Source organism: Aethalodelphis obliquidens, unplaced genomic scaffold, assembly GCF_003676395.1.
Source record: "Aethalodelphis obliquidens isolate GAN/ISIS:26980383/991018 unplaced genomic scaffold, ASM367639v1 scaffold24, whole genome shotgun sequence".
In the NCBI taxonomy this organism is placed as follows: domain Eukaryota; kingdom Metazoa; phylum Chordata; class Mammalia; order Artiodactyla; family Delphinidae; genus Aethalodelphis; species Aethalodelphis obliquidens.
In genome coordinates this window covers 18,767,399-18,790,970 of record NW_020837968.1, presented here as the reverse complement: position 1 = coordinate 18,790,970, position 23,572 = coordinate 18,767,399, and the positions used below count along the sequence as shown (strand labels likewise).

Here is a 23,572-nt window from a genome sequence, read left to right as displayed (position 1 = left end):
TTTGGCTGTGTTGGGTCTTCGTTGCCGCACACAGGCTTTCTCTAGTTGTGTCTAGCAGGGGCTACTCTTTGTTGCAGTGCGAGGGCTTCTCATTGCTGTGGCTTCTCGTTGTGGAGCACGGGCTCTAGGCACATGAGCTTCAGTAGTTGTGGCACACGGGCTCAGTAGTTGTGGCTCACAAGCTCTAGAGCACAGGCTCAGTAGTTGTGGCACACGGGCTTAGTTGCTCTGCAGCATGTGGGATCTTCTGGGACCAGGGCTCGAATCCGTGTCCCCTGCATTGGCAGGCGGCTTCTTAACCACTGCGCCACTAGGGAAGTCCCTAGGCTTGTTGTGTTTTACATGAAAGATAATGTAAAGATGTATTTCGGTTTTGTAAGCTCTCATCTGTTTTGCTTTATTTTGATTATATACTATGTTCGAATTAAACGTAACTACTGGCCCAACCTAAAGAGTTGGAACAAGTCATCTTATTACCTCTGACATAATTTTATTTTTTCCTTAACTCTAAAATAATTGTTCCTTTATCTCAATATAATTTTTAATAATTTGTTTACAGTATATATATATACCTGAAATATGCACCTAAACACAATTATATACTGTATTGCCAAGCTATACATTTTTAATTGAACTCAGTAGTTTGTAAACTCCAGGAGGGCTATGAATCCTCGTGTCTAGCACAATGATTTGCGTACAAGGGCTCAATAAATATTTATTAAGTTGAATGAATGAATGTAAAAAAGGGTTTATAATTTCCATCATTGATTGAAATAGACTTCTAAGAGTTAGATTTTAAAATGAGGATTGCGTTTTAGTTGGTAAATATAGACCTATGGATAATTCTGTTCTAAAAGCTTTAGAGGAAATTCCTACTCTTCGTGCTAATTGTTTAGTGATACTGTTTGCTCAGTAGCAAAGACAGATGGCAGGTCCGCAGGTTTCTGAGTTGTTTTGATTTTTATTACATAAGTAAGGTCAGTGCCACAGTTTTGTCTTTTTTCCAAATATTACATGAATTCGTTCTTGTTGAAAAAAATGCAGATAGAAGTACGTATGTATAATTCTTTTCAGTTCCCACCCACAGTTTTGCCAATCACTTCCCCAGAGGCAGTACCTCTTAACAGTTTAGTTTGTTCTTCCACATATTTTCCTTTGAAAGATTAAAATGTTTCTAGTTTTGGGACTTCCCTGGCAGTCCGGGGGTTAAGACTCCACACTCCCAGGGCAGGGGACACGGGTTCGATCCCTGGTCTGGGAGCTGAGATCCCATATGCCGCACGGTGTGGCCTAAAGAAAAAAAAAAGAACTATAAAATGTTTCCAGTTTTCAATTTTCTGATCACCACTCCTGATCTTAGCCCCCTCCCACTTTCTCATTCTTATCTTTTTAGTGTGACTCCTCCTAGATCTTTTTCTTTGCATTTACATTCATATAAATGTACCTATAGAATATATATGTGGTATGTTGACATGATGTCTTTCATCAATTCTAAGACTTACTATTATTTAAGAAAGAAAAACTTATTTAAGTAATTTAAGAAAGAAAAACTGCCAATGATAACTGTAAAATACAATAGATTGTAAAAGCTAGTCTGATTTTAGAGATGTTAAAGTGTGGGTAGCAGAAGTACTTAGAATTGAGGATATATATTTTGTGCTATGATTGTATGTAGTTTTCTGCAGCTTGCTTTTTTCATTTAACAGTGTTCCCTTTATGTGTTTCATTTATACCACAGACTGAATATGACACATTATTTAGCTGTTCCCTTACTGATGAACTTTTAATTTGGTTACAGTAACAAGAAAAGAGCGCTGCAGAATATCCCTATATCCACCTCCTTTTGTGTATTTGGGAGTGCTTATCAAGGGTAGATGATGAGAATTGGAATTATTGGACCATAGGGCATCTACTTATAATTTTGGAATATATTGCCAAATTTCCTTCCAAGATAACTGTAACAGTTTATACTTTCAACATTAGTGTATGAGAATGGGTACCTGTTTGTCCTGTTCTTACCAACTCTTGATGTTACTTAACTTTTTTAAACCTATCTGATGGCATTTTTTTAACCTATCTGATGGCAGAAAGCATCTTAGTATCTAATGGTTTCACTGTCCATTTCCTTGACTAGTGAAATTGAGTATCTTGGCATGCTTATTGGCAACTTCTGGTTTTTTCTTCTCCTCTGAGTTTCCTGTTCATATCCTTTTAAACCATATTCTTCTCTCATCATCAGTGATTTTCTTTTGGTGACCTCTGTGTACATGGATAAAATTTGTAGGCAAAATATACTACTTTCTACCTCCTGTTTTGTTTGTTTTGAAATTTGGTAATCTCTTATTATCATTAGAATCAACCAGTAATTAATCCTACCATTTATCAAAGAAGTAGAACTATTCTATAAGGACTTCCCATTTACCCAGTTTCATACTACTTTGGAATGTTGTTGGTGGTAGTTAAGTCTCTACAGGTCAAATTGGCTTCTCTCATAATAGCCCATTGGAAATCTGCCAGAGCCAGCCATAATATGAAGGAAGTAAAAGTATCTAACAGTTATTACCATTAATACTATCCTGTTACCTCTGAAGTATCAGGGGACTTTTCACTTTATTGGTAAACAGACTAAGAGGTTAAATGGTCCTACAGCTAGGAAGTGTCTGAGATGAGATCTAAACCTAGGCTGTCTGATTCCAAAGACCCTTCTACCACATCATAGTGCCTCAGTGGGATGGAGACTTTTTGAATATAGCCTTTCAAAGTATATGTAATTGTCTCTTATGTTAAAAGTGCTTGATATAAAATTATTTTTTAAACTAAGAAATGATTGCTGAACATTTTTAACATTTGTAAAATATGTCAAGTGGTACACTAGTACGTGTGTCCCTACTGTAGCTTGACAGATTGGTTTCTCTTTAGTAGTGGCTTTTTTTTTTTTTTTAATTTAAATGTAGTTGATTTACTCTTTGTAGTAGTTTTAACATAAATATCAGTACTTAAGCTTTATTTTTAAAAAATTAATTCAGCATCAAGTGTTTCTATCTTGGCTTTGACTATTAAAATTTAGTACTTGAAATTAAAATCTCCCTATAGTGGGGTTTATATATATCACAGGCAATTTGTGATATACCTTACAGCAAAATTTCAACATATAATCCTGAAAATTATGTACTTTGCCAGTGCTAATTGTTTTCTTTGTATTTATTTTTCTTAAAGAAAAAGATGGCAAAGCATTTCATCCAACTTACGAAGAAAAGCTGAAGCTTGTGGCACTGCCTAAGCAGGTTCTTATGGGTCCATATAATCCAGACACTTGTCCTGAGGTTGGATTCTTTGATGTGTTGGGCAATGACAGGAGGTAACGGTGTTTTATTGTATAATGAAGTTAATGAGAGTAATGTTGAAAAGGGTACAAAGTAAATTGATTAAGATGTATATAACTGGCTCGTTAGCTTTAGAATAAGAACTAAACAAACATTTTTGCTTGCAGCTTTTGGAGTCTTCAGACGTTTATCTGTTTTTGGCTCGGAGATGTTTATGGCTAAATATTGTGGAAGAAGTTTACTCATCTGTTTATGAACATACGACAAGTACAGCTTCATTTGATTCTTCCTAAATGATATTTAAAAAGCCATTTACAATGTAGTAATTGATTCCCTTATTGGGACATACAGAGTTGTGACAAGAAAGAATATATTAAGCATTTTATTCAGTTAAGGCTAAACTATGATATAAGAAAAGTAAAACTTTGATACCTTTTACTGGTATGGAAATTGTCAGCAGTGCAGTTAAATTGTGGTTTACAACAGTAAGTTTGGTTTGTATGTGGCATATCTAATTTAGTAAATCACTATATGCTTGTTGAAGTTTTGAACCTTTTGTTTATAGTAGAATCATTCTTCATTTTAGTTATAATTGAGACTTGTTCATATTTAGGTTTAAATTAAATCAAATTCTCATTCTATTAAGAAGAGGAAGTAACTTTTCTTGTTATTCTTTACAGGAGAGAATGGGCAGCCCTGGGAAACATGTCTAAAGAGGATGCCATGGTAGAGTTTGTCAAGCTCCTGAATAGGTGTTGCCATCTCTTTTCAACGTATGTTGCATCCCACAAAATAGAGAAGGAAGAGCAAGAAAAAAAAAGGTGAAGTTTGAAGGCACAGAATACTTTATCCTTGAGCAGCCTACTGCATAGTATACTGATGCTTTTGCTTTATGGAGTGTTTTAAATCAGGTGTCTTAGTTCCATTGGATCCCCACTTCTTATGGCAATTGCTCAAACTTTCTGATGTGAGCAGGTGTTTTTATTATGAGTTTTGAGGGGAGAGGGTTGGCTGCTTCCGTCTGGCTATACCTTTAAAAGTAACCACCCATCCATCATGGCAGCATTCCTTTTGTGTTGCTACACTAGGTTTCTGGGCAAGCACAGTAAGCTCAGCCACTCCCTTCCTCCTTACCCTCTGGTCTGATACACCCTTTGCTGCTGCCTCCCTTGGGTTTCTAGAATATTCATACTCCGTATCATGGTTATCAGCTGTGCTACATGGTAGACCTTATATAGGCATTTCATATTGGCTCTGGCTTCCAGATGGCTTATTATTTCCAGAGGTTGCATGGGGAGCTGCTGAATGTGCTGTTTGTATGTTTATGGGATTCTCTGTCATGATTGTGAACTCAACAGAATTATAGTTAGCCCTTTATTTATTTATTTATTTTAATACGTATTTATTTGTTTATTTGGTTGCACCAGGTCTTAGTTGCAGCAGGCAGGCTCCTTAGGTGCGGCATGCAAACTCTTGGTTGCGGCATGCATGTGGGATCTAGTTCCCTGACCAGGGATCAAACGCGGGCCCCCTGCATTGGGAGCATGGAGTCTTAGCCACTGTGTCACCAGGGAAGTCCCCCAGCACTTTATTTATCTAGAGGTTATATTTTCAAGAACTTTGACAGTCCAAAATTTCTAGGTAATGAAAATAATGCTGTAACACCAATTTTCCCTCAGATTATATTATACTTACTTTAGAAACAGTTGGTTCTCTGGTTTCCCACCTTAACCTGGATTGGAAATAACATTAGAAGAGAAAATAGCCTAACAGTGAGGGAGGAGACAGAAACCATGAAAAATAGATGCAAGAATGATAAAACTGTGGCAGTCAGGGCTAATGTGAAAGTAAACTCTCTATCACTGTATTATGACGTGTACAGTTTTTATGCTTGCAGTTATAACTCCTGAGTTACCAAGAGACAGAGTATTGGGTGTAATTTATTTCTCTTTAAGCGAATAGAAAATACCTTAATAATTTCCAGAAGATACTTATCCAAAGGAAGATAGTTTTTAGCCAGAGAAAAAGTTTGATTCCTATGAGAATGGAATGAGGTTCCTTTACTGGAATTGATTTATGTGCTGCAGTCCATTGTGTAGTGATATTGGATCACTGAGGTGTAGCTGTGTCTTTGGAAGTAGTATATATTGCTTTTTAAGGTCTTTTTTAAAAAATATATTTATTTATTTATTTGGCTGCACTGGGTCTTAGTTGCAGCATGTGGGCTCTTTTAGTTGCAGCATGCAGGATCTAGTTCCCTGACCAGGAATTGAACCCGGGCCCCCTGCATTGGCAGCACAGAGTCTTAACCACTGCACCGCCAGTGAAGTCCCTTAAGTTCTTTTTTAATGATAAATTGAATACTTAAGTTACTACTCAACATGTAAAACTGTATTTTTCCTTTTAAAAATACACCTTTGTCATGAGATGAGGTCCATGTAGAATTCTTTTAAAGCATTTAAGACTAGACTTCCTCTTTCCTGAAGCTTAAGCTCTGGTTTATGGAACATCTTGCCCTGTGTACTATCTGTGACATATAAAAAGTAGGTCATGTTATTGCTGTAGTTTGAGACTTGGTTGTGGCTCTGGTGTGTTAATCACTTATAGAAGTTTGGGGACAAAAGGGGTAACGCACACACTTCTCATGGAGGGCCATGAAATGGTGTCTTCTCTGAGACCCCTCAGAAGTCTTCTCTTTCATCCCATCTTCAACCTCCCTGCACTCCTCACAACTCTCAGCCTATATGGCCTCCATTCCTAGTGCAACAGAGTCTGCTCTCCCTCGGGAGAGGGGCTGTGGTGGTGAGCAAGAGCTGGGTAAGGGCTGCACCTAGATCCCCAACTGTTCTTTTCTTTTTTTAAATTAAAAGCTTTAATTGTTTTTTAAATTTCAGAAATTATACATGAATATAAGCAATATAAATGATTTTCTATTTATGGCAGTATATGAAGCACAAACTGAAAACCTTCCTTCCCACCTTACTTTTAGTCTCACTCTCCTCTCCATAGATAATAGCGGACAGATTTAAGGTATATTTTTCCAGGCCGCCTTCTATTTATTTACCTGCTTTTTCCATTAAACATATATATTAAATGTCTTTACATATTGGACCATGTAGTCCTATTCTTTTTTTATGGCTACTTGGCATTTCAGGGTGGATTATTCATTTCTCTACACATTTATTGTGTGCTTATTCTTTCCCACACTGTGGTAAGCCCTGAGGATATAGCAGTGTGAGATGGGCAGTCTCTGCCCTTATGGAGCATGTACTTAATGAGTAAGGCAGATATATTGCTAACTTTATCACACAAATTTAATTTCAACCACAGCAGGTAGTATGAAGGAAAAACTTGTGGTGCTGTGAGCATATCTTAGAAGGGAGGTTTCAGGGTATCGTAATGTTTTAAGCGGTACCTTACTGATGGACTCCTTTTTCTGTTGCTGTGAAGCAGTCATTGTTTTTGCTGTGATCTGTATATTTTGAGATTGACTCCGTATGATAAATTTCTCCTCATGAAGTATATGTATTTCAAATTGTGATAAAATTATCACATGATTCTCTAAAAAGCTTGTGTCCGTCTTCACTGGGAAAGAGTCTTAAATTATTTTTAAACGGGATTCTTTGTTTAGGGTTCATTCCCTCTGTCCTTTACCTTGTAGGAAGGAGGAGGAAGAGCGAAGGCGGCGTGAAGAGGAAGAAAGAGAACGTCTGCAAAAGGAGGAAGAGAAACGTAGGCAAGAAGAGGAAGAAAGGCTTAGACGGGAGGAAGAAGAGAGGAGGCGGATAGAAGAAGAGAGGCTTCGGCTGGAGCAGCAAAAGTACGCGTGCTGTGTGGCTTGTGTTTCACAACGAGCAATGGATTGCCACACTGTTGTGCTTGACCGTTTACCATTGTGTGCCTTGGAATAATTCTCTGATTTGTTTGACTGGGAAGTCGACCAGCATTAGCTGCTTGCCATTTGTACCAATGATGTATTACCAAGGAAGGCCTCATCTTAAGCATCATTTGGTTGCGAATGAAGAATGTATTAGAAGGATTTGGAATTTGCTCCCAGAACCCAGGCACTAGAATAGGAGCTGAGGTTGCTTGCTTGCTCTCTGTCTTTGGGTCCACACAGTCTGTCTTTGCTTCTCTCAGCTATGTCTCTGTTTCATTCTTCCTGTTCTCTGCAAATTGTCACTCTGCTTTGTCATATGCAAGGCTGTCCTAGCCAAGATTTATGTGGTCTTTGTTTTCATGCATCTGACAGAGACTGGCTGGCATATGAGAGACCCAGTTACAAATTCCCAGGCCAAAGGATCTAGTTGGTTCAGCCTGTGTCGGGTGTCTGTTCCTAGTCTCCTAGTACAGAACTTGGGAGCTGAAGCCATTTCTTATTCAGTAAGGGCCGTGAAAGCAGCTGTCTCAGAAGGGATTGGTTCTTCCAGAGGGAGCTGTGGGAATAAGGAGAAAGGGATTAATGCCCATAAAACACTGGGAAGAAGGCCTAGGGTTCTAGATGTGGCATGGAATATAGATTAAACCAGAGGACATGCGGGTCCATTGTTTTCTCCCCATTATTTCTGAGTAGTTCCTCAGAAAAGCTTCAAACTGACCCAGGGCCTCAGTCTGCCTTGGAGAGACTATGACTGCTACTCTTTTTGAGGGGAGAGGGGTACCCTAGATGGACCCAGTGTCATGTTCTATTCAGGAGTTTGTGAGATTCTGCTTTGTTATTATCTGTTAAGAGATGGCTTTGAGGTGTTTATGTTTGGTCACATGACTGAGTTAAGCATGTGGTTCCTCTGGAAAAAAAAAAAAGAAGAGTAATAGTTTACAGAAATCAGTATCTCTAAACCAAGTGTGCCCAGTTATTATCTTCAGTATTCCTCTTTAAGGCAGACTTTACATTAAATGCCAAGGGCACTCAGATTTTCACTGGCTCTCTTTATACTTGCCAGAGCCATCTGTAACATCTTTTAGCTATTCTGCCTTTTCATGTATTTAGGTAGAGAAACCATGGCCAACAGTTAAATATCTCATCGCTGCCATAGATGACAACCCATCCTTTTACAACATCATGTTTAAAGAGTATAGGCTGGAGCCAGACTTCCTAGACTTGAATCCTGGCTCTGGCATCTACTAGCAGCGTAATCTTGGGCAAGTTACTGAACTCCTCCATTTCCTGCTTTGTGAAACCCTACCTCAGAGGGTGGTTGTGAGAACTAAGTGGGTTAGTACATGGAAGTGCTCTGAACACTGCATGGCACATAGTAAGGGCACAATAAATGTTAGCAGTTATGATGGTGATGATGATGGTGGTGATGATGATATGCTTATTATTCTCCCTCTTCATCCCAAATTTTCCTTGAAAAACCTATGTGAAAGATTAGGGGCCAAGTTTATTTTCTTATTCTTTCTCTGGACCTAGGACACATGTTGATTGGTATACATTACTACCTTAGTCATTTTTAAGAGTTATGCATTATAAAAATCAATAACAAGGACATTTTATTTTGTCATGAACAATCAATCTCCTGTAGTCAGACTAGTGTATATTTTTTAATGTTTTTAGGCAGCAGATAATGGCAGCTTTAAACTCGCAGACTGCCGTGCAGTTCCAGCAGTATGCAGCCCAACAGTATCCAGGGAACTACGAACAGCAGCAAATTCTCATCCGCCAGTTGCAGGAGCAACACTATCAGCAATATATGCAGCAGTTGTATCAAGTCCAGCTTGCACAGCAACAGGTACGATAGATAACCCCCGAATTCAGCCATAGACAGGGTTTTTAGTTTCATTGGAACGCAAGTTCTTTTTTAACAGTTGCTGATGAATTTTGCATTAGTTAGCCTCTCAGGTATAACGTAACTTTTAGATGACCTTTATTAAGGGAGATTTTAACATTGCACTGGCAATTATGAAAAGAAGCATATGATATTGAAGCAATAAATGAAGTGGCCACTATTATATTGTCATAAATGTATTTGGGATTTGTATGGACCTAGTGTTATTCCAGTGAGTTTGACGTAGATTCTAATAGTGGTCCTGGAACCATGAGGACTTGGGTGATTAGTGCCCCCACAGGCTTTGCTTCCACATAGGAATATGCGGTTTAGGGGAAGGACATGCGACTGGAGGTCACACACCACTTGGATTCTGTCCTGGCTTCGCCATTATCTTGTTTGATCTCAGACAAGTTACCTATTGCTCTGATTTTTCCGCCTTTTCTCCCAGTCAGTAAGAATGGGCTATAAAATCCTGGTACTTGTCTTGTTAACCTTACAGGACTATCAGAGGAATAAAATGAGAAAATAGTTACTCTGTGAAAGTATTTGGTACATAGGGAAGATAACTGATTTTACATTCATTTTTTTACGTCTTGCAGAGGCATAAAATGCCTCCTTAAAGTTAACGTAGCTAAGTTTACGTATTTAATTAATTTTCACTTATAAAGCAGTTACTACCTGTCCAAATACCTGAGTGAAGTAAAGTGTTGCAGGGAATTGCCTGGCGGTCCAGTGGTTAGGACTCGGCACTTTCACTGCCAGGGGCCCAGGTTCAATCTCTGGTCAGGGAACAAAGATCCCGCAAGCCACACGGCATGGCCAAAATAAAACAAAACAAAACAAAACAAAAAAAAACAAACTATGTTTCTCTGTAAATTTAATAAAATGTTTTTTTTTTTTAAAAAAAAGAAGTGTTGCATTATAGTTGCTCCATATTTCTTGTTAGGTGAAGTAATCTTTGTTGTTTTGCCAAGCTCTTTAAATTCCTTGAAAATTAATATCCTCACCTAAAATACGTTTTCCCCTGAGTCTTTAGCATTTAGTGAGCAGCTAAAAGGCACTGCAGGTTTTGTATAATCCATGAGAAGAGGAAAAGGATGTCAAACTAGAGTTACAAGATAAGTGGTATTTTGGAGGGATTTCTTTTCTGTCCTCTAAAGCCTGTTTCTACTTTAGCATGTCATTCCCTGTTTCCTGCTTCTTTGATGGACATTGAGATAATTTTTTAATAGGCTAGCTCATTACACATTGTCCTGCTTATAGGTTGCTATCACTTAGTCATAGCAAAGTCAGTCATATAGGGGAAAACCAAAAATCTTTGAAACAGAATTGGAAAGCCATAGTTTAGATTGCAGTGAACAAACTCAGGTTTATCAAATTGATTGGTTGTCTCTGGAAAGAGAGAAGGAGAGGGACTGGGGAAGGAGCAAGGGGAACTTCAGTCCCATAAAGTGTTAATTTTTATATAAATACTGAGCAAAATAACAAAATGGGAACACTTGTTAATTTGGGGGTGTGGTTACATGGGTGTTTGTTACATTGTTCCTGTGCCTTTCTGTTCTTTTAAAAACTTCCTGGAGTATAGAAGAGAGATTATGTAAATACATGATTACAGTCTATTTTATGTAATAGATGTATATTCATAGGCAGTGGGATCCTGGGGTAGGGAGTTGTTCATTCTGCTAGAGAGTTTCAAGAAAGGCTTGAAATGGAGAGGGACCATTTGAGCTGACCAATTGATCATCAACAGAAATGCTTTTTTTGCTTTCCTGTCATGCAGTGAATGTTCTGAGTGTGCTGACTTGTTTTGGTTATATGCCCTTTTTCTTGAAGCTGGTACTCTTTTAGAAAACTGATGTGGAAATTACTGAGAATCTAGGCCTTGGAAGAAGGTATTTTAAACTCTTAAGTGTTTTGCCAACCTGCACTAGCAGCAGAGAGAGGCGTTGCTGTTTAAATAACTGGTTTGTAAATGATATGTTAAATGAAATGTATATACAGATATGCCAAAATATATCATTATCCCTAAACCATGAAATTATATTATAAGGGCTTTTTTTCCCTATGTTTTCTTTCTTGTTTTTTTAACTGTTGTAAATGTATGCTTACTTATTATAACTTAGTGTTTTAGTTTAAAAAGTTACTGAAATGCCCCAACACTCAACAGTAGATTGGATAAATAAATTTTGTATTTTCACAGTGGCATATCCTGTCACATGCAAACAAACAAAATAGTTATAATTACTTGTGATGAACCTCACAAACAAATGGTGAGTAAAAGAAGCCAGACACAAAAAAGAGCATATATTGTACAATTTCATGTATGTGAAGTTCAAAAACAAGGCAAAGCCAAATCTGTAATATTACAAGTTAGAATAGTTGTTACCCTTGGGGGACTTTCTGGAAAGGGGTACCAGGAAGGGTTCTGACATGCAGATAATATCTTTTTTTTTTTAATTTTATTTATTTTTTGGCTGAGTTTGGTCTTTGTTGCTGTGCGCGGGCTTTCTCTAGTTGCGGCGAGCGGGGGCTACTCTTCTTTGTGGTGCGCGGGCTTCTCATTGCCGTGGCTTCTCTTGTTGCAGAGCATGGGCTCTAGGTGCGCAGGCTTCAGTAGTTGCAGCAGGCAGGCTCAGTAGTTGTGGTTCGCGGGCTTAATTGCTCCGCGGCATGTGGGATCTTCCTGGACCAGGGATCGAACCCATGTCCCCTGCATTGGCAGGCAAATTCTTAACCACTGCGCCACCAGGGAAGACCCACAGGTAATGTCTTGATCTGGGCGTTGGTTACATGTGTATGTTTGGCTAATGAAAATTGATCAAGCTGTACATCTATGATTTGTATACTTTTCTATATGTACATTATAATTCACAGTTCCCCCAAAAGTTACTCAAGTAATACTTAGGCATTTCTAGTAGTATTAATATTTATTCATCTTGATAGGAGAGGAATGTCCTAAAGTAGTTGTCCTTGAGATTTAAGATGTTTTTATTCTCCATTTTGACTCAGAGGACATTTTGATTTCATGTTTATGAATATACATATTTTAATCATAATTATGTAAACAGTGATGAATTTTCATTAAGAAAGTCTTTTGACCTCAGACTCCATTTTATAAGCCTGTTTAATTTTTAGGTCAATATTTTTTACATGATTAACAGTTTGTAGTTTAATCGTGATAAGAATTTTTCTGTATATGGTTTACAGTGAAGATTTAATTTATTGATTACTTTTGTCCATATTTGATTTGTTGGTTACTTTGGGGGCCCTTATCAGGTTTCACCAGTTATAGCTTCTGCCTTTATGAATTTTCTTCTGTGACCATTTATTTCTACCAAGTTTAATTTTTCTGATTCAAATTTTATGTATCTGAATTTTATCAAGATTTTCTTTTATCAATTTTAAGAACAGATGTTACTGTGTTCAGTTTTTACCTATAATAATTTTATTTTGGGTTGATTATTTCTACCTACTTTAATTTTTCCTGGTTAGTTTTTCTAGTGATCCTCAGGTCACAAAAATGTGATCCTCAGTTACAGTTTTTTTGTCCACGTTAATATTTTGACATTTTTAGCTATCAGTTTGATATTGTGATACTAATATTCATTATAGATAGGGTAAAAACTGATAAAGTTTATGAGTAATTTCTTGGAGCTACTTGATGGGGCAAAAACATAGGGTCAGAATGCATTTCAGGGCAAATGTCCGGTTTATTAGCCTTCCTGGTCAGTGTATCTTCACTTTTTCTTGACTTATAGGCAGCATTACAGAAACAACAGGAAGTAGCAGTAGCTGGGGCTTCTTTGCCTACATCATCAAAAGTGAATACAACTACGCCAAGTGATATGATGTCAGTGAATGGACAGGCCAAAACCCACACTGACAACTCTGAAAAAGAGCTTGAACCAGAAGCTGCAGAAGAAGCCCTGGAGAATGGACCAAAAGGTATGGTTTGGCATATGTGCTCTTCCATCCACATGCTGTAATTCAGACTTCATGAAAAGCAAAAGTCAGGAAGTCAGGTTAATTAGCTTTTGAGAGCAATTACATATTTGTGAGAATTGAATTCTTTTTCACTCTTTAGTCTGAATCTGGTGCTTCTGGTGACTCTTTGCATAGTTTAGAAGAGCAAATCAGATGTCCTTTGGACACTTTGGGTTGTCTTGTTGTATATATTGGTTATCTGTCGCTGTGTGACACACTGTACCTGAATTTAGCAGCTTAAAATAATAAACATTTATTATCTCTCTTGGTTTCTGTGGGTCAGAAATTTGAAAGCTGCTTAGCTGAGTGGTGGTGGCTCTGGTCTCTCATGAGGTTGTAGTCAAGATGTCGGCTGGGACTGCAGTCACGTGAAGGCTTGACTGGGACTAGAGGCTCTGCTTCCAAAGTGGTTCCCTCCCATGACTGGCAAGTTCGTGCTGGCCGTTGGCAGGAGGGCCTCAATTCCTTGCCCCATGAAGCCTCTCCAAATGGCTGCTTGAGTGATCTCAACACAGTGGCTGGCTTCCCCCAGAGCACATGATGCAAAGGAAAACAAGGCAAAAGCGTCAGTGTCTTTTATGCCCTAGCTTTGGAAGTAATACATCCGTACTTCTGCCATATTCTGTTGGTCCTGATGCATTTTGGGTGGTAACCTTACAAGTACATGAATACCCACAGGAGAGGATCACTGGGGGCCATCTTGTAGATTGGCTACCATATATTTACAATATATTTTTGAGACAAAAGTACCATGTTACCAATAAGAATTTAGGTTTTCAAAGGTCTGCTTACCTTTTCATGGACAGCTCATTCATTCATTCAGCAATTGGTTGAAGATTTTCTGACTGTTGGGCTACAGTGGTGAAACAAAATTACACACATAAAATGAGCATTGTGGCTATGGTAGGTACTGTGCTGGAGAGAAAGGTCTATTATGATGTGAGAGCACATAATATGGGGGATATGACCTAGTTAGAGAGGGGGGAAGGGACACTTGAGCTGAGAGATCTGAAGCAAGAGTAAGAGTTCACTAAGTAAAGAGGAAGAAGAGAACATTTCAGTGACGGTGATCAGAGATGGTGGTGTGGTTCATAAGAAAGTTGATTTCAGAGTTCTTCCTTGTTCTTTTTAGAACAAGTAACAGAAAATAGTTTCAGAAAAGACCTTGAAATACCTTGGTTCACACAGCCCCCCCTTTTTTTTCCTATTAAGAGTTCACCAGTATTTTCAAATGAATCTTTAGTCAAAGGCTCTGTGAATAACTCTGGAAAACCTGTTGAGTACACGTAGATACTGCTCAGTAACAAGACTTCACCCATTTTTACTCAGTCGCTAGCGGTTCCATTCCTATCCAAGTTTTTCTCTTTGAGTTCTTTTAGAATAGCCCCTCCCCTAGAACTTTGGTTTACTCTGAGGTCAAGACTTTTTTCTGACAGAGAGACTGAAGTCAAAGCCCAGCTTTCTTTGTTCACATCCAAAAATGAATTTATTTCAAGTCCAGATCTCTCTTCTTTGTTAGCATGTTTCCCTATCTCCAGCTAGGAAGTTTCCAAGGTCATTCTTCATGGTCATGCCCTTATGCAATTAGAGTGTTGGGAAAAATCCTCCTTAAGACTATGGATTGCATTTATTACTGAAAGTGGTATGATGACCTCTAAATACCCGTGGCATTGTTAAATGTAGTAATTTGCGGGGAGACTTCCACGGGGAGGCTTTTAAAGTCCTCAGTCTAAGGTAGACCAGATTGCACTTGGTGCCCTCATGTGTCTGAGCAGGTCATCCTGTGCAGATGTTGCTGCCTACTGGTGAAGGCTCATCCTCTTTAGCCTTTGTAATTCCTGTTGCCTTTAGAATCTCTTCCAGTAATAGCAGCTCCATCCATGTGGACACGACCCCAGATCAAAGACTTTAAAGAGAAGATTCGGCAGGATGCGGATTCTGTGATTACAGTGGGCCGAGGAGAAGTAGTCACTGTTCGAGTACCCACCCATGAAGAAGGATCATACCTGTTTTGGGAATTTGCTACAGACAATTATGACATTGGGTTTGGGGTGTATTTTGAATGGACAGACTCTCCAAACACTGCTGTCAGCGTGCATGTCAGTGAGTCCAGCGATGACGACGAGGAGGAAGAAGGTAGAGCCATTGGTCCATATTTAGTAGCTGGGTTGTGTGTTGGCAAAAATGCTAGCAGTTCAGATGTCAGCCAGCCATATGCTTCCTAACTAACACTTCCTGGACGGGAATCAGTCGCTTCGTTAGTGGGACATTGGGCTGAAAAGATTGTGAGAGAAACTAGCCTCTTAAGGGACTGGGGCCTGAACGTGAATTTTTTTCAACACCAGGAAGGTCTGTTTGACAGCTTATTTTACCGCTTTCTGAATGCTGTTTTACTTCCAGCCTTGTGTGTTGAAAAGCCAAGTGTGCAAGGCCATTTGGAAAAATTTTAGAAGAGCAAGCAAGAAATTCTGCCAACTCTGGAATTTATTTAAATTTATATTTCTGATATCAGCTTTTTAGGTTGTTTTTCTAAGATTATTTTCTCTAACTAGACAAAATAGAGTGTTTCCAATGACCGTCTAAACTATCTTGGTCTAGGAAGTGGGTTGTGAAATGTATTGCTTACTAATTGAGAAGATGGTCTCTTCAGTTTTGTTATCCAGAAAGGTTAGAACGCAGGGCTTTTGTACACACCTAGTAAGCACTTAGGTATTTGTTAACTTGACTGAGAGTAATATGGAAAGAGTGCCCTGACTGGGAGAATGGAAAAGCACCTTCAGTTCTGGCCCTAACTAACCTTTCAGGTGACTTGTAAACAAACTGCTTATTCTTGAAGAGTGTTGGTAATCACAGAGACTCCATTGGGATATGTTTAAAGAGGTAGTTGTTGGAAGGTGCATGGAGGGGGGCTAAAAGTTCAATCAGCTTTTGATATACAAGTTCAGTTACATCACCAAGACAGTCTAGGCCCTTTAAGGTCGTGTATGGCAACACACACACATGGGCCAGTGTCATTTAGGAGCTACTTTGTCTTACATGGCATTTTGTTTTCAGCAAATCTTTATTTCTAAGTACCACCGGCAAGGTAAAGCATTGCCCATAAATACTACTAACGGAACCAGAAAGAAAAAAAATGTAAGAATGAGGAAAAAAAAAAAAGAAAAGGTGAGAGAGAGACCTGAGATTGCAGGGCAGGTGCCACTACCATTGTCTTAAGTGCCCCTCAGCAACATCAGGACCAGTAACTAAGCCATTTACTAGCCTTTCTGATGCACATGGGGACTCATTAAAATCAGATGGTTTGCAAATGTTTGGGAAGGGAAGTTTGGTGTTTTTTCTTTTTAAATTTAATTTTATTTATTTTTTATACAGCAGGCTCTTATTATCTATTTTATACATGTTAGTGTATACCTGTCAAGGGAAGGGAAGTTTTTGTTGCATGTGCAAATTACTGTACTTTGTGAATAGTAAGAAGAATTCTCTGTTAAGAAATGGGTTGAGGTAATATATTTCTCCTGGCTTGTAAGCCAGGTAGCTTTTAAAGGAGATTACTTCCTAGTCTGAGCCCTCAGCTGATTATCATTTTGGGGTTATTGCTGTTGGGAAGAGCACTGGTAAAAATGCCTGGGGTCCAGTGCCTGACTAGAGGTAAGACATCCTTGACCTTTGCTCTAATGTATGATAGCCCTCAAATGGAAAATGGCATTACCTATCCTTGTGCTGTTCCTAATCATAAAATGATTTGCAACTAAAACTAACCCATTAAAACCTCTACATTAACAGTGAGGGGAGTTCCCTGGTGGCCTAGTGGTTAGGATTCCGGGCTTTTACTACCATGGCCCGGGTTTTCAGTTCCTGGTCAGAGAACTGAGATCCTGCAAGCTGTGTGGTGTGGCCAAAAAAAACCAAAAAAAAACAAAAAAAAAGTGCAACACTGAGGATTTATTGCTCCCCAGGATTGTTTCCTAAGAGTGAGCCTGTCTCCTTTTTGAAGATTTATCTCACAAATGGCTTTTAGCCATATGCCTCCTTATGGAGGCTACTGTGCCACCATGTCTTATCCACATTGTATATTTTATTTTATGGGGGGTCCTTTTAGCTTGGTTTAAGATGGAAGAGGAGTCCAGTTTTTTTGTTTGTTGCTTTAGTTTTTCTCCATTAGGTCTTGAAAGGTAGAAAGATGGAGGAGTTTGTTTTCTCTGAAGAAAACATAATGGTAATCCATCATCCTGCTGTAGTTCTCCACTTGATTGTTTCCAGGGCTCAAGTCTTTGCTTAGATTGATGAAAGATGCATTGTTCGTCTATCCCAGTAACCTTTAGTTTTATAGATTTTGAACAAAATTTGGATCTTGAATTAGTGGGGCCTGATAATCTGTTTCATGGATATTCTTACGGGCAATAGTGTATAATTTGAATGGCTTGTATTTCGCATTTGCAAATGGAGGACATTTAATTTTCAAGTAGTATTGCTGTGATAAAGCAAATCTGACTTCGGCCCGTTTATAAGTGTCATCTACTTTTTTTGTTGTTGTTGTTGCGGTACATGGGCCTCTCACTGCTGTGGCCTCTCCCGTTGCCGAGCTCCGGACGCGCAGGCTCAGCGGCCATGGCTCACAGGCCCAGCCGCTCCACGGCATGTGGGATCTTCCCGGACCAGGGCACGAACCCGTGTCCCCTGCATCGGCAGGCGGACTCTCAACCACTGCACCACCAGGGAAGCCCTCATCTACTTTTTTAAAATAAACTTTTCATTTTAGAATAGGTTCAGATTTACAGAAGTATTGGAAAGATAATACAAAGAGTTCCTATATACCCGACAACCCAGTTTCCCCTATTATTAACACCTTGCATTGTACTGTGGTATGTTCATCATAGCTCATGGACCAATATTGATACGTTATTAACTAAAGTCCATATTTATTCACATTTCCTTAATTTTTCCTAATGTTCCAGGATCCCATCCAGGATGCCACATTACAGTCACCACGTCTCCTTAAGCTCCTCTAGACTGTGAGAGTTTCTTAGACCTTCCTGGTTTAAATTCCTAATAGTGGCCCATTGACAGGCGTCACATAATTGACTCATGTCTCTGTAATTCATTCTGTCATGTTGTAAACCTGAAAATCTTTTAAAATCTATGCTGAGTATTCCCTTGATCTATTTTCCTTGAGGCTGTTTATATTTAATATGTTAAACTGAGACTTTTAAACTGGTTCATAGTTCTCATTCCTATAGGTTTCTACAGGTATTTTTTTTTTTCCTAACCTCATATCGTTACAGTTCAGAAAACTATTAACTGGGGCAAACCTAGAATCAGAGCTTATTTTTTGCCACTGAGATCATCCCTGGGTTTCACAGGCCTAGTGAAAATAATTGAATTTTCAGAGTGTCTGTGAATGTCTACCTCTCTAGTGTGGCTTTCTCATTTTACTCTTTATATTTCAGATAAATAGAAAATAATAGTTCTCATAAGCTCCCTTCCCACCTTCCTAAAACAAGAGAGGACTTTCATATTGTTGAGAAGAGGAGGATTGGAGTAACATTTTCCGTGGTCTCACTCAGATCAGTGAGATTCCACCTGTTGGGAGATTTAGGAATTGAGTGGATGTGGATGGGAAAAAGTGGGGCTCAGAAATAGGAGCAATGGTCTGAGTACAGAGAGGGAGAGAGGATGCTGACTGCTGCCACCACCAGATGTTTGCCACTGGACTTCCAGGGCCCAGACAGTGCTTGGTACACATAGCAGCTGCTCAGGTATAGAAGGAATCAACACATGTTTGCCTGCAGAAAGTTGTAGCATGGATTGAGAGAATTCCTAATGAGCAGTTTCTCAAAGAAAGGATGGAGTTTAAGATGCTTGAGGCAAATGTGGTTTTCCTGGATCTGTTCACAGTGACATGTCTCTATTCTTTCTCACAGAAAACATCAGTTCTGAAGAGAAAGCCAAAAAGAATGCCAACAAGCCTCTACTGGACGAGATTGTGCCTGTGTACCGACGGGACTGTCATGAAGAGGTGTATGCTGGCAGCCACCAATATCCAGGGAGGGGAGTCTACCTCCTCAAGTTTGACAACTCCTACTCTTTGTGGAGGTCAAAATCGGTCTACTACAGAGTCTATTATACTAGATAAAGATGTTACAGAGTCTGGAGTCTAGGGTTGGGCAGAAGATGGCATTTAATTTGGAAATATCTTTTGACTTTCGTGGAGCATTGCAGTCTGTGTTTACCCTATTGATTTTGGTCTGATGGTTTGTGACTCTTCTTGGGAATCAGGATTTCCTTGAAACTCTTGAGCATTAGTAATTTGGGGTTAAAGGGACTCCTCAGACTCATCCAGCCCTTTGGTGCTGACCAGCAGAGTCACAAGTGGATACTGACGTTACATGAGCTACATGTTAAATTTTTAAAGTCTCCGAAATAAAATAGCTCAGCATTGACCCCACTTGGCTGATGGTTAGTGCATTGCTGCCTGCTCTGTGTTTTATGAGAGCACTTAGTTCCTTTACAGTGCCCTCTGAGTTGAAATCCTTTGTTAATAGTCTACATGAGGTACATCTGACTTTGATCGAAGGTCACCATTTTTAAAACTTAAAAACTTAAGACCTCACGGATTATAATAGAAAAAGAAATTGCCTCAACTTGATCTTGTTCCGAATGACCCAGATTGTTTTTGCTTTGGGTGCAGCTATTTAGTTCGGAGTTATGTTACAGATAATTATTTTCTGAATAATCTTAATATAGAATGTTCAAACCTGATTGATAATTGAAGTATCAAGATGCATAGAACACTTCAAACATCCATCTTAGCAAGCCTCCACAAACTCTTGGCCCTTTTCTCTTAATCTGGTATTCATAACTACCAGTAGCAATGCAAAGGTAATTCATTTTTGCCTTGATTTGGCTTTATAGAGCATCTCAAATTGAAACTGTGTTCTACACAAGCATCTAGTTAGGGATTTTGTAAACTTAAAATGACACCTACTGAATTGAAAAATATAAAATCATTTAAATATAACTCAGTGTATGGGGAATAACATTGCACTAATATGGAAATCACTGCCAGAGACAGTCCGTTTTCTTTTGATTTGATACTACTTAGGCATACACCCTACATGATTCCAGTTGGGAATTACGAGAAAGAGTTGGAAATGCGTATGCCTGTACTTAAATTTTTTTATAGCTTTAATCTGTATTATGTCTTCATTGATGGAAAGAGGTACATCTTTGTTTTCCTTACTGAAAACAAATATGGATTAATTGCCTCAAATTTGTATGAGTGATTGACTCGTCTGGAGATTCTTGTTTTCAGAAGGGAGGGTGGTATAGATAGAAAAATCACAAAGATGGCAATATACACATAATGCTGTTATTATATGTTATTACTGAAATACTTAGATTTTTAAAATTTCAAATCACAAATCACTTCTTGTCGGAGGGTTTCCATTGATTAGCTGCAGTGTATACAATTCACTACATATGGGGCTGTTTGTTTTTTGTGTGCTGCATTTCTTTCTGTTTTTCAATACCTGGTTTTGTACATATCTAACTCTGTTCTCTTTTGGTTGTTCAGAAACTGGATTATTTTCTCCTAAGCGATGCTTAATGTGTGTTTTTTAATTTTGATTTCAGTAGTCCCAGCTTATGGATGTCCGTACTGTTACACCAGAAGGTTTGTCAAGCTGTCCATCAGCTCTCATGTGTACATGGTATAGAAACCTTGGGGTTAGGCACTTCCTGGCTTTTTTTTTAATGAGAAAACACTGTATTTAAAATGTAAAATAAACTTTTAAAAAGCAGGCACTAATATATATTTCTTCCAGCCTTTGATTACAGATTTTTCCTTGCACATGTTAAGATGAATTATCCTCCAAAAATATTGTTCTTGGGAGCAGTGTATGTTACTTGACATAGCGGCAATTCCTGTCACATGTTCATGTCAGAACATTTTTGGTTTTAAACTTTTTTATTGCCTTTGGCTGTTGGTTAGTATATTACAAGTGCGATTTCAAAAAGATCTTGAAAATAATATATTTAATCAATTAAAATGTTTATCTGTATCTTGTTGATGTTTCATTAATATAGTTACTCTTTGAAGCATTAGTTCTGTATTTCATCATTTGGGTAGGACAAGAAATGTTTTAAATGATCTTTTCTGTTTTAGAAAGTTAAACAACAACAAACTTTCTGGCTAATTATTTCGTTTCTGCTGTGAATTACCCTAGTTTGTTCAAATAGGTTAACAGTTTTTCAGACTTCTTGATGGAAGGGAAAGCGCTGACTTTTCTTATTGACAGTGACATTATAAAAGTATTTCCCCTTCCAAACCATTTGTGTACCATGTTCCTTGAAGACGGAATATGCTCCTTTAAAATATCTCCTGAGTTGTGGCGCCTGGGAAGCAGCAATGAGAGGCATGCCCCAGTCAGTGTGATGTGGAGTGCCACAAACCATTCTAAAAATGACCCCACTGAAATGCACGGTCACTTGGACATCAATTTTTTTTTCTCCTTTGGAAATTTGGAGAGGCTAGATGAAGTTACCATCTTTTTTTCTTCCTTTCTGTATAGTTTGTTGCTACCATGAAGGCAGATCATGCAACAGTTAAGGAGAGTTGTTGATGTGTGAGCACATCTTAGAAACCATGCTACTGAGTCTTGACCATCTGCTTTATGGAAGAGAAGAAACAGTTAGTTCAAAATAGCAAATGATTGCTAATAATTCCTTGGGACTTAGAGTGCAGTAGTCTATAGCCAAAGCCATCTTTGTTTGTGTCCCCAGCTTCTTCTCAGTTCAGCACTTCTGTCAGCAACCTAAAAATGTATGCATGTATTCTTGGGGTAGCACAAATCCTAATTTCATTTCCATTCACTAACTTTTCAAAATGTGTATGAATAAATATTGGACTTTAATCTCCATACATTTGCCCAGGGTTCCTCAACTTTCTTATTGAAAGTTTTTTAAGACCAAGTTGATTATTGTCTTTTCAACACCCTTATTTTGAGTTTATTGCATTTTTTCAGTTGCTTATTATATTGCTTGATTTGTTTTGTAATTAGAGATGTAAGCACTAGCTCTGTGTTTATTAGTTGACAGGTCACTTGTAAGTTGCAAATTGATTAGGGTACTTAATTTAGTACAGAAAACTAAGTGGCTGACTTTTTCAGAACTGACATTGGCATTTGGACTCAGGCAGTCCAAACATGGGGTAAACGTGTAAACTGAGCAGTTAACTCATCTGTGTTGAAAGCTTGTGTGTGGTTGCTTAGTTCAACCCTATGGTGAACTGGTGATTTGCAGGTCTGTTTCTGAAAAGAGCAAGTACAAATTTGATTACAAATGCCGATTTTTTTTTAACCTTTCTTTATTGGCATATCTGTACAATTATAACAATTTTTACCCTTTTCTAAGATCATTAATTTAAATATATCCAGTATGAAGGTAACATAACTTTGGGGGGGCATGGCAAAATGCAGAAATACAAACATGTTTTTCAAAAGGCCTGCATTTTGCACTTAAAATTTCAGGTTGCGTTTTGGAGAACATTTCCTGTTAGTAGGTATGGGTCTACTGTGTTCTTTCAATCTGCTCTATGTTCTTCTGTGGAGTGGCTCTTTGGCCGTTTTTGTTAGTGAACATTTTTGGTTACTTCTGGTTTTTTTCTTATAAATGGTGTTCCAGTGAACACTCTTTTATATGTCTCTGCATATGTGCATGACTTTTTCAAGAGTAATACCAAGTAGTGGAATAGTGGAATTGCTGGATAAGTTCTGTGCTTTTTTTTTTTTTGGCCGCATCACATGGCATGTGGGATCTCAGTTCCCCGATTGAACCTGCACCCCCTGTATTGGAAGCACGGAGTCTTAACCACTGGACTGCCAGGGAAGTCCAGTTCTGTGCACTTTTAATTTTAATTGTCCTCCAAAGTGGCTGAACTAATTTTCCCTCTAATACACTATGGTGGGTAGCGTCTGAGAATACTGTTTTTTTCTCTTTTAACACTTGATATTATCAGACTTAAGTTTTGGTTAATCTGATGGGTGAAAAATGGAGTTTCATTTTGTGTGTTTCCCTGATAACCAGTAAGATTAAGCATCCATTTTTATTGTTAATATGTATTTCTTCTCCTATAAATTGCCTGTTTATGTCCTTTACCTATTTTCAGTTGGGTAATTTTATATTGATTTATTAGCATTTAAAAAAATAGTTCGTATACTTAGCATACATTATATGTAAGTATTTTCTCCCAGTTTATTGCTAGTCTGTTAATTTTGTTTATGGTGTTTTTGGTGTGTGTATATGTCTGTTTGGTCATAGAAGTTATAACCTGTGTTGTCAATTTTATTCAGTTTTTTCCTTTATGGCTTTTGCTTATTTCCATATATATATGAGTTTGTCTGTGAACTTTGTTCCATTTATCTGTTTGACCATGTATGTGCTAATACTACGCTTTGAATACCTGTAGGTTTAAAATATATTTTGATACAAGGTGAA

At 38.3% G+C, this 23,572-nt stretch overlaps 1 protein-coding gene and 1 pseudogene across 1 annotated transcript in view; both read left to right on the top strand.

Moving 5' to 3' along the window:
* The window catches only part of ACBD3 (acyl-CoA binding domain containing 3), a 34,269-nt gene extending 13,131 nt beyond the window's left edge, over nucleotides 1-21,138 (top strand). The window contains exons 2-8 of the mRNA XM_027122349.1: nucleotides 3,217-3,358; nucleotides 4,004-4,144; nucleotides 6,985-7,143; nucleotides 8,881-9,055; nucleotides 12,853-13,039; nucleotides 14,930-15,214; nucleotides 19,000-21,138. Of these exons, the coding sequence (XP_026978150.1) occupies nucleotides 3,217-3,358; nucleotides 4,004-4,144; nucleotides 6,985-7,143; nucleotides 8,881-9,055; nucleotides 12,853-13,039; nucleotides 14,930-15,214; nucleotides 19,000-19,211 (1,301 nt within the window). The 3' untranslated portion in view covers nucleotides 19,212-21,138. The remainder of the gene's footprint in view (nucleotides 1-3,216; nucleotides 3,359-4,003; nucleotides 4,145-6,984; nucleotides 7,144-8,880; nucleotides 9,056-12,852; nucleotides 13,040-14,929; nucleotides 15,215-18,999) is intronic.
* Nucleotides 19,250-23,572, top strand: LOC113628651 (uncharacterized; annotated as a pseudogene).